The 10974-nt window shown below is 61.2% G+C and overlaps 1 protein-coding gene across 2 annotated transcripts; it reads left to right on the top strand.

The window, feature by feature from the left end:
- Nucleotides 1–288: 288 nt before the first annotated feature.
- Nucleotides 289–6299, top strand: DUSP26 (dual specificity phosphatase 26). 2 transcript variants are annotated; one of them, XM_006145132.3, is made up of 4 exons: nucleotides 289–311; nucleotides 2110–2395; nucleotides 3858–4003; nucleotides 4874–6299. In XM_006145132.3, the coding sequence occupies exons 2-4, from the start codon at nucleotides 2175–2177 to the stop codon at nucleotides 5071–5073; spliced, it is 567 nt and encodes a 188-aa protein (XP_006145194.1). In that variant the 5' UTR covers nucleotides 289–311; nucleotides 2110–2174; the 3' UTR covers nucleotides 5074–6299. The 2 variants fall into 2 exon arrangements, with proteins under 2 accessions (XP_006145194.1, XP_006145193.1); XM_006145131.3 differs by having other exon boundaries at nucleotides 290–311; nucleotides 3789–4003; nucleotides 4874–6297.
- The last annotated feature ends 4675 nt before the right edge of the window (nucleotides 6300–10974 follow it).

Genomic DNA, 10974 nt, shown 5'->3' with positions numbered 1-10974 from the left:
CGTCTGGGCGGAGGGCGCCTCGCAGGCCGCCGAGCCCGGCTCCCTGGGCAGCCCGGGCTGCAGCCACCGCGGGTGACCTGTTACTGCTGCAGCCACCGCCGGGCGGGGCGGGGACAAGGCCCCAAGAGGGAGGGACGCAGGGAAGCTGTAGCTCGGACCCACAGTGCTCTGCTACCCAGGAGAACCCGAGCCCCCACCCCGCGGGCCCAGTTCGTTCTGAGATGAGGCTTCTTTCTGCCGCCCCCATTTAGAGAAAGGTTGTTTGGGAGTGACGTGTTGGGGTCTCTAGGCCTGAGAAGAGGCAGATGGAGGTGATGGAGACTGTGGGGATGGAGGTGGTGGAGGTGGAGACTGTGGGGATGGAGGTGGTGGTGATGGAGACTGTGGGGGTGGAGGTGATGATAATGGAGGTGGTTCTGATGGTGGAGGGGGTGGTGGGCATGGTAATAATGATGGTGGTGGTGATGGTGATGGAGGTGATGGAGGTCGTGATGGTGGTGGTGATGGAGGTGGTGGTGATGGAGGTGGTGGTGATGGAGGTGGTGGTGATGGAGGTGGTGGTGATGGAGGTGGTGGTGATGGAGGTGGTGGTGATGGAGGTGGTGGTGATGGAGGTGGTGGTGATGGAGGTGGTGGTGATGGAGGTGGTGGTGATGGAGGTGGTGGTGATGGAGGTGGTGGTGATGGAGGTGGTGGTGATGGAGGTGGTGATGGTGGTGGTGACGGTGATGGTGATGGAAGTGATGGAGGTGATGGTGGTGGTGATCATGAAGGTGGTGATGATGGCTGTAGGTCTGTGGAGGTGGTGATGGTGATGGAAGTGATGGAGGTGATGGTGGTGGTGATCATGAAGGTGGTGATGATGGCTGTAGGTCTGTACTTCTGTGCGCCTTCTGACCCAGCCACTGAAAATCTTTCTCTGCCTAGGCTCCCTCAGAACCGATTACCCTTGCCAGCCCTGGTCCTGCCCCTGCTTCCCATGACCTGGAAGCACTTAGTCTTCCCTGGTCCAGGCAAAAGGGAGGCCCAGGCTCTGGCTGAGCCCTCGGGAGGACTCCGAGTGTGGGTTAGGACCAAGGTGGGCTCTGCTGAGAGTCAGCGAGGCCTGGGCAGAGGGCAGGGCAGGGACTAGAGGGCACCCTCCAGGCTAGCATGTCCTCCTAAGCTGCAGGACTGCGGGTGTCCAGACAGTGGCTTGGCGGGTCCAGGGCAGCCTCAGGCCTGCGTCTTCCCAGCTCTGCCACGGAAAGCTTGGCCCCACTTCCGGGGAGTCCATGGCCCGTAGGTAACCCAAGACACACCTGTGAACCCTCACTCCTGCCCCATGTAGGGGTCAGCTTCTGAGGCCCGGGGACTGGCAGGACCCTCATCTGTCCTTTTCCTTCTCCCTCTCCACCCCTGCCATCCCCCAGCACACAAACATCCACCCCCTTTAACTCAGAAATTGTCACAGGAGAGGTGAGCTTCGGTCCCCAGCTCCCTGGGCTGCTTGGGAACACAGTTACTGCCCTCACCCACACGGCTGCGGTCAGCAAGTATCTTCCCAAACGCTGTCCCTGCAGGCACTGCCCACGGGCGGATCTGGGAGGCAGGGCAGGGCAGGAAGGGGTTAAGGCAGTCGGGCCTCGGAGCTCAGCCCTGGGAGCCAGCCTGGCCTGTGTGGCCCGCTCCTGTTCTTCTTTCTGCTAATTCCCTACCCCACCCCCACCCGGCTCCCCAGGCTCTCTGCCCACAGCTCCAGGCAGGGGCAGCCAGCGGCCAGGTCCAGGCTGGCAAGGTCCCAGTGGTGAGCCACGCAAAGGCCCAGCATGTGTATGTGTGTGTGCGTGCGTGTGTGACAGTGCACGTGTGTACGTGTGTGTGACTGTGTCCGTGCATGTGAAGGTGCATTTGTGTGTTGGGAGGGGCACAACCCAAGGGCTGTGAGCTCCTCTTCCAGTAAACAAGGACATGTGACCCCCCACCTCCTTGGTGGCAGAGCAGGAGCTGAGGGAGGGAGGGAGGCCCTGGGGGCAGCTGTCCTGCTGGCCCTGGCCTGAGCGTCCTAGCGGCCGGGTGCACAGGGCAGGGTGGGGGGCTCAGGTGTGTGTGTCTCTGGCTCCCCCTCAGCGCAGCCATCACAGTGACCGACGTCACCACAGCGCCCTGCCTGCCACGCTCCTGCTGCCTCTAAGATGTGCCCTGGCAACTGGCTCTGGGCCTCCATGACGTTCATGGCCCGCTTCTCCCGAGGCAGCTCGAGGTCTCCCGTGCGCTCCAGGGGGAGCCTGGAGGACATGCCGCCCACACAGCACCCCTTCCTCAACGTCTTTGAGCTGGAGCGCCTGCTCTACACAGGCAAGACGGCCTGCAACCACGCCGACGAGGTCTGGCCCGGCCTGTACCTCGGAGACCAGTACGTGCTGGGCAGACGGGCCTTGGCTGTGCGTGCATGTGTGTGTGCGTGCGCGTGTGTGTGCGTGCGCGTGAGAAAGAGACGGTGCAGGCGGGCACTGGACTGTGGATGGTCACCGCTGAGGCTGGAGGGCTTAGGGCTTTGGGCAGGATTGTCGGGACACGCAACTCCGCATGGGGACTCTGGTTCAAGCAACAGCAGCATTTGGGGATGAGGTGTGGCCGAGTGGAGTGCTGCAGACCGGCCACACGGCCTCTGGCCTGCATCCTGCTCCGTGGCTCTGCACCAAGGCAGCGCCAGGCAGCAGAGGCGGGCGGTGACTCGCCGAGGCTCCTCCGGAGAGCGAGCAGGGCCTCAGGGGTACAGAGCTGCCGCAGGCCGGGACTCTGGAGAGGGCGCCGTGGCAGGCAGAGCCACCCCACAGCCTGCCCCCCAGGGCTCCAAGTGTGAGGGGTCTTCACAGGAGCTTCCTCTCTTACTCTGCACAAGGCCAGCTGGGCCACCCTCCCCAGGCTACAGATGAGGATACGGATGCGCAGAGAGGTTGCGGCTGACCCGAGGTCACCGGGGGTCAGCAGCAGGCCAGGCCCGGCATGGGGGCTCAGTGCTCTCCCTCCTCAAGACCCTTGCCCTGAGAGACACTGAGCTGAGGGGGACAGAGAGGGCTAGGGACGACAGGTGGCATCGTAGAACAGGTAGACATGAACCACGGAGGAGCTGGCAGGGCATGGGCGGGCTTCGGTGTTGGACAGCGTGAAGTGGCCAGGGTCAGCAGGTGGTGCCTGTGAGCTGGCGACTCGACACTCGGCATTGATCTGCCTCCTGGAATACCCGGGGTCGGGGAGCTCGCTCTCCCCTGCCAGGTTCCTTGTCAATGCCCCATCTTCCCAGCAATAGCCGCCGCCTCCTGTGGCTGCAGGCCCTGACCTAGGGCACCCACCTCCTGGGACTGCCCTGTTATTTGTACCAGGCCCTAGTCGTCTCTTCTTCTTTTTTTCATATTTTTATTTTTTTGCTATATGGCATGTATGCTTACTGGAGAAACAGAGACAGGAAGTGAGAAATCACTCACCCCCCCACCCACCCCAGGGTCAGAGGAAACATCCACATGTGTTTGGCATGAGTTTTAAGCCGGGAGGGAGGTCCACAGTCTGCAGTCGACTACGGGGGGAGTCCAGCGATGTGACCATCACGCCATCTGCTGGTCCCCTAGTCTCTTCTCCATCAAAACAAGTACCCTCCCCACTCCAGAACACCCACCAGACATGAGCCTTCCTAGTCCCTTCCTTCTCAGTCAAGTGAGACAGACGCTGGGGCCCATGGGACGTTCCAGGCGGCGGGCAGGCCCAGGCTGCCTACTGGCCTCCCCACCTCACCTCTGCTCTCTGCGCAGGGATGTGGCCAGCAACCGGCGGGAGCTCCGCCGATTGGGCATCACCCATGTGCTCAACGCCTCACACAGCAGGTGGCGGGGCACACCCGAGGCCTACGAAGGGCTGGGCATCCGCTACCTGGGCGTGGAGGCCCACGACTCGCCCGCCTTCGACATGAGCACCCACTTCCAGCCCGCTGCCGACTTCATCCACCGGGCACTGAGCCAGCCGGGAGGTAGGCGGGATGGAGGGGGTCGGGGGCACGCCCTGCAGTCACCCTGCCTGGACTGCAGCCTAGGGGCACCGTGTGACAGCCCTGGGGTGGAGAGGTTGGGAGGAGCTGTTCCAGTCGGCCTTTAAAGGCTGCAGTGAGAGGCAGGGAGAGTACCGTCCACACTCTGAACAGGATGAGCCGCGCAGGGTGGCCAGACCGCCGGCGATCACGTTCCCTCGGTTCCCTGGCTTGTCTACACTTGCTGACTGCACTGTGAGCGTGGTGTAGGTGCTTCAGTGGTCAGAAGAAATATACACGCAGGGACTTCAAAGAGTTCATGGAAAAATGGAACTAAAGTACAAGTTTCTTTTGGCCCAAGAAGTGCCTGAAATCCATGCCTAATTCTTTCCGTACTGTGTGTTTCCCAGGAATGTTTTGTTGCCCTCTCACTTGTAAATGAAAAATATCCCCAACCAATGAGAGAAACAGCCAGACGGTGGGGTGGGGGGACAAGAAGGGCCAGGTAAGACCCGGGTTCCCGTGGCTGCCCTCTGCAGACACAATCTGAGTTATGACGGGCCTTCAAAAAGTGCATGGAAAATGAGTATCAGGAAAAATCCACATGTGGCCTTCAATACTCTTTTGCACCGAAATACACTAGTACTTGACTCCATCTTCCCTGAGCTCGCCGAAGTTCTGGGTGAGCTGCGAGTCCCTGCCGGGGCCCGGGGGAGGCTGCTAGACCGGGCTGCCCCAGGCCTCTGTGCGTTCCCTCTGCCCAGGCCTCACCCCTTCCGGATCAGCATGCCGACCCACCCCAGTCACACGCACCGGTCGGCGGCCTTCCTCCCCAGCCCAGGCCGGCTCCGTGGCACGTGTCTCTCCCCACAGGGAAGATCCTGGTGCACTGTGCGGTGGGTGTGAGCCGCTCAGCCACGCTGGTGCTGGCCTACCTCATGCTGTACCACCGCCTCACCCTCGTGGAGGCCATCAGAACCGTCAAAGACCACCGTGGGATCATCCCCAACCGGGGCTTCCTGAGGCAGCTCCTGGCCCTGGACCGCAGACTGCGGCAGGGTCTGGAGGCGTGAGGGGGCAGAGGTCGCCAGGCCCAGGGGTCCCTGGCTCCCAGCTGGAGAGAGGAGGCCCCGGGGCAGGTGGCAGAGGACCAGCTAACCACCCTGCCCTGGCGGCAGGAGAGGGCCGGTGGCCTGGCCCACCGGGGGCTCCCTGGGGAGGGCAGGGCAGTGAGGCTCAGTGTGGCCGCCCCAGGTGGGGGCTGGCCGGGGCAGGAGCCAGGATGGAGGCCAAGGAGGTTTCTGGGACTGGACCCGCTGGGCTCCAGCCAGGGTACCCATTGATTCACGGCCTGCCCTCGACGCACCCAAGTGTCCCCTCTCTGACTCACCTACACGCAGGGCCATCTGTCCTGTGCCTGTGCAGAGACGGCAAGCCTGGCCGCGACAGTGCGGAGCGCGTGCATCGCGGTGTGGACACACAGTGACGAGATGGGCAGAGGAGCTGCATACCCACAGCAGGCACAGACTGCGACCGACGTGGGGCACCACAGGACTGCGTGCTGTGAGGCTGCAGTCCCTCACCGACAGACGCAGGGCGCACAGCGTGGAGGGGGGCCGTGGACGTCGTCCTGTGAGGAAGGGTCCCGAGACCTAGGAGACCACCTCGCTGGGTACAGGAAGCCGACGCCCGGGGGTGGGACGGGCCCCAGCAGTGCCCAGTGGCCCCTGCGTGCCAGCTCACAACCCTGCTGGCTAACCATGGCCTCGGCTACCTGACTGGAGTGGTGGGAGACAGGGGCATGGTGGGGCACAGCTGGGCCGGCTCAGGACAGTCCGGGCAGCTGCTGGTCCAGGACAGCCGGGGCGGGGCCGGGTGGATGGCAGTGGGGACCCTGCTTGGGGGTCTCTCTTTTTCTCCCCTTCTCGTGGAAGAAATAAACTAAAAAGAGAGAAACCTTGAGCTGTTATTTCCAGCTAGTCCACCGGGAGGCAGCAGAGGACCAAAACCTTCAGCCGTGCCACCAGGCCGCCCTGCTGAGGGCCACAGAACCGCCACCGCCACCAGCACCGCACCGCCACCGGTGCCTGAAACGGGCCTCTGTTCCCACGCTCACCATGAATCTGGGGGCAGGCACAAGCCACAGCACCCCCAAACGTACTGACAGTGGTTCTTCCGCGGTCCAGGTCCTCGGTTAGGAGGGTTAGGCTCTTCCTCCCACGCCCTCTGCAGACAGCCCTTCCCTCCCAGGGGGCGAAGTAGCCCTCCTGGTCTCTGCCTGTCCCCGCTGGCCTGCATCTGCCGCAGGGTCCTCAGCCTTGCCAGACTGGACCCCTTTCTTTTTTCGATTTTTATTTTATTTATTTATTTATGTTTTATGTATCTCCATTTGTTATTATTATTATTTTTAATTTGACCAGACAGAGACAGAGAGAGACACAGGGAAAGCGAGAAAGCAAGCCGCCGGGTCCAGGACTTGAACCGTGGTCGGCTACGTGGGAATCCAGCACCTTTAACCACCATGCCACCTGGCAACAGGACCCCAGTCTCTTAGAAGGTACCTGTCCTGACAGGCCGGGCCTGAGTCTGAGCGGGAGGCCAGTGAGGTTGGTGGGCCGGCCTGCAGCTGTGGTCAATGTGCAGGGACAGCTGCATCTGAAAGAGAGAGTGAGGCCCTCTTTAGAAATCTTGATTCCGATTCAAATGGACTTACATATAACAAAACAAAACAAAACAAAAGCTACCTGCTGCCCCCTCCCGAAAACAAACAAGCAAGAACAGGTAAGCCAGGCTTACAGGTCTGACTGTAACTGTCACCTGGGCAGTGCGGTACAGGAAGAGCTGTCACCTCCTGTGTTCTAGTCTGGACGGTGTATTCCCACCAGCCACAGTAAAGTAACCACCACACCCGTGTCCTAGACCTTCCCTTGTTGAGTAACTTCAGATTTCGGTTTTGTTTTATTTTGTTTTCTCTGCTGAAGTGCACATGCGCTGGCCAGAGTGCGACAGAGAAAGCGGGAAAGCGGGAAAGGAGAACGCACCCCTGTGGGAGTGGCCCCGTCACGGTCCCTCCTCCACCCGCTCCTGTGGGGACTTGGGGCTCATGCACACGTGCCCAGCATGTTTATCGAGCCTTGCATCTGGGACGCGAGCAGATTGGTCAGTGTGGATGGCAGTTCTTCCTGTTGGGTGATGGTGGTGGAGCTGACCCGAGAACGTCACTACCTGCCAGGGGCCGAAGTGTATTCCATCAGAGAACAGCCCCCAGCCGTTCACGCCGAGCGGGTTACAGATTTCTATCCTGTGTCAAAGTCACATCCCGGCTGTGCCAGGCACTCCGTCTTCACAGATCCCGGCCACTTGCCCCTCACGGGGGCCCTGCGGGGCAGGGGACCGCCAATGCTCAGGTGTCGGCCCACCGCCATGGCCAGTTCCCCAAGGACACCCAAACAGGACACAGGAGGGCTGACTGACACTGCTTCCCCAGCACCAGAATCCCTGGATCTGCCTGGGAGCTTCGCACTGCCGTGCCCTGCTGCCAACCACACCCCTTCCGGCTACCTGCCTTGCCGGGCGGGGGCATGTGCTGGTGTGGTGTGCATAGGCCTTGTGGTGTGGTGTGGTGTGTGTGTGTGCGTGTGTCCTGGTCATGGTGTGTGTGTGTGCGTGCGTGTGACTTGGTCATGGTGTGTGTGTGTATGTGCGTGTATCCTGGTCATGGTGTGTGTGTGCATAGGCCTTGTGGTGTGGTGTGGTGTGTGTGCTTGCGTGTGACTTGGTCATGGTGTGTGCGTGCGTGTCTTGGGCATGGTGTGGGCGTATCTTGGGCATGGTGTGTGCATGCTTGTGTCTTGGTCATGGTGTGTGTGTGTGCATGTGCGTGTCTTGGACATGGTGTGTGTGTGTGTGTGTGCGTGCATGTCTTGGGCATGGTGTGTGTGTGTCTTGGGCATGGTGTGTGCATGCTTGTGTCTTGGGCATGATGTGTGTGCGTGCGTGTCTTGGGCATGGTGTGGGCGTATCTTGGGCATGGTGTGTGCATGCTTGTGTCTTGGTCATGGTGTGTGTGTGTGCATGTGCGTGTCTTGGACATGGTGTGTGTGTGTGTGTGCGTGCATGTCTTGGGCATGGTGTGTGTGTGTCTTGGGCATGGTGTGTGCATGCTTGTGTCTTGGGCATGATGTGTGTGCGTGCGTGTCTTGGGCATGGTGTGTGTGTGTCTTGGGCATGGTGCGTGCATGCTCGTGTCTTGGGCATGATGTGTGTGTGTGCATGTCTTGGGCATGGTGTGTGTGTGTGTGTATGTGTCTGGGGCAAGGTGTGTGTTTGCGTCTTGGGCGTGGGTGTGTATTGATGTCTAGGTCATGGGGTGTCTGGGTGTGGGTGTGAGGTGTGTGTGCATGTGTGTGTGCGTGCTGGGTGCGGGAGGAGGACAGGAGTGAGCGCTGTTCCCGCAAACCTTCAGACTGGGCAGCCTCTCTCTGCCGCCTTCGCTCGGTGTCTGTGGGCGTCAGCTGACTGACCTCCTCGAGTGATCTGTGCCACTCGAGGGTGGAGCATGAGCAGGGCCAGGCCTGGTCATCGTCAGTAGAGCCAGCTGTCCTCCGGAGGTCTGAGAGGGACACCTGTGGCAGGCGGGTCTCACTCCCACCTACCAAAATGGAGGCTGAGGTCCAGCCTCCCCCGTGCCGTCCGGGGTTGACCCTCTGATACAAGCAGAGAAGGGAATTAGTGCTCCAAAGCGCTCCTAGCCCCTAGGCCTGTGCTTCCTGCAACTGCCGCCACCCAGAGCGGAGGGCCCGGCCTTCCAGCCACCGCCCCTCCCACCCTCGCTGCCTCCAGCCACCTCTGGGATGCTGGCAGTCCCGGCTGGGAGGCCCCACAGGGCAGCCACGGGAGCACGGCCGCTGGGCACTGGGCAGCAGGTGCAGCGAGAAGCCGGCCGGGAGCGGGCTCACACGGCAGAGGTCGTGGCCCCTGGCCCTCCCAGGAAGGCTGGGCCGGTGGTGAGGAAGGCAGCGGGGCACGCCGTAGACTCTGTGTCCTGGGGGTGCAGGCAGGAGACCCACACCTCAGAAACCTTGCACCCCAGCCCCGGAACCCGTGAACACGCCACTGACCTGGCCAAAGGGACTCTGCAAGTGGGGTGGAAGTGACAGCCGGAGGCAGAAAGACGGCCTGGAGTAACGGCGGGGTCACGTGGTGACGCCAGTGTAGACATGATGCCCAGGGAGGCTGACCACCTGGAAAGGCTCCGTGTTCACTTCCAGGCCCCAGTTCCCTGGGCACACAAGTGCCACAGCCCGGGCCGCTGAGCCTCAGGGGACGACAGTGTCAAGGCCCTGTTTGGAGTGCTGTCTCTGTCTCTCTCTGTCTCTCATGGGAGAAATAAATGAGCTTTCTGAAAGGAGAGAAGAGCGTGTCTGTGGGGAGAGGCGTGCCCAGGGGACGGGACCAGAGTGGGGCGCGAGCCTCTGCACTCTACAAAAGGCCATCAGCTCGTGGCAACCAGGCACGGCGGCCGCGGGAAGACTGTGCGGGCCCCCACCACACCTCACACGGAGACCTTGCACACCACACATCGCCGACGGCCAGCGATGACAGGCCAGTTCTGCTGTGCTGTGAAAATCGGGACCTGGTGGGGCGCGAGTTCAGGGCCCATCTGGCCAGGGCTTCGAATCCGGGCTGCAAACAGGCAGCTGCAGGCAGACACCTCCCGGTGGAGGCTTAGGGAGGCCGGAGGGACAATGCACTCTGCTGTTGTTTTAGAAGAGACGTTCCTTTTCAGGGCAGTTGTAGTTTCACTTTTTTTTACTTTTCACAGCCAAACTGAGGGGCAGACACAGATTTCCCACACACTCCCAGCCCGCAGGGGGCACGGCCTCCCCCATTGTCAACATCCCCAGGTGGGAGCCTCTGCACGGTCACGGCCTATGGGGACACCCATTCACCCGGAGTTGTGTCCTGCACGAGGGCTCTCCCGGAGCTGGGCATTCTCCAGGGTGGCACCAGCAGTGTCACACAGCCGTGTCACAGCCCTGAGAGCCCTCCGTGTCCACTGTCTGCTACTCCCAGCAATCCCGGTGACGGCGCCGTCCTGGTGCCCACAGCGCTGCCTGTTCCAGAACGTCACGCCACCGGACGCACAGGAGGTGCGGTCTACATGTGTTCTCAGCACCACCCTGTTCCCGGAACACGGCTGACTGTACGGTTCTCATACATGACACAGAAACATAAATCCCAAAGACACGTGTTGTGGTCCAGACCCTTGGAAAATCTCCCATGAGGGGCTCTTGAGGAGCTAAACTCCGGAGCCCTCCCCCCATCACACACTGCACTGCACACAGGGGCGAGAGGCCAGGGTGAGGTGGGAAGGCACCCCGAAGAAGGCAGTGTCTAGCTGATTCTTCTACAATGTTGGTCTGGCCAGAAGGGAAATGGGCCTTCCGCACAGCAGCGGTGGCCCGTGTACTGTCACCATCAGGAAAGAAGGCACCGTGCTCCGGACGGCCCGGCCACAGCCTCAGGTGAGGAGGACTTGGGGGAGGGGGGTAAGGAAGACGGAACCCCTGCGGGTTTGCAGTTTATCCTGAAAACACCAGAGACCAATGCGAACCTTAAGCAAGGGGGGTGCATGCTCTGATTTTGTTTAGAAAGAGAACTCGGGGCCGGCAGTAAGGAGACCCGTGTACAATCAAAGCTCGATTTCCTCTCGAACGGCGTGGAAATCTGGGGACAAGGCGTATTAAGATGAAGACTGTGGGGGCCCACCCTTCAACTATTGATCTGCGTCTCTGGGCCTAGCCTGGGAACACGCACTTGTGACACCCTAACCTAAAAGTGATTCTCGCTGGCACGAAGTGAGGCCACAGGGAGCACAGGTTCCCACAGGGCGTCTCCGAGGAAGGCAATGGGTGCGATGGACACAGGGGCCCTGGAGCCCGCTCAGGAAGAAAACCCACACAAGGGAGCGG

The sequence above is a fragment of the Tupaia chinensis genome, unplaced genomic scaffold (genome assembly GCF_000334495.1).
Source record: "Tupaia chinensis unplaced genomic scaffold, TupChi_1.0 Scaffold000144_1, whole genome shotgun sequence".
Classification (NCBI taxonomy): Eukaryota; Metazoa; Chordata; class Mammalia; order Scandentia; family Tupaiidae; genus Tupaia; species Tupaia belangeri.
This window is presented reverse-complemented; position numbering and strand designations above follow the sequence as displayed.

Coding starts and splice junctions, on each gene's coding strand:
- DUSP26 (XM_006145131.3), top strand. CDS start 2,175: ATGTGCCCTGGCAACTGGCTCTGGGCCTCCATGACGTTCATGGCCCGC. Junction 2,396..3,788: donor GGCCTGTACCTCGGAGACCA/GTACGTGCTGGG, acceptor CTCTCTGCGCAG/GGATGTGGCCAGCAACCGGC. Junction 4,004..4,873: donor GGCACTGAGCCAGCCGGGAG/GTAGGCGGGATG, acceptor CTCTCCCCACAG/GGAAGATCCTGGTGCACTGT.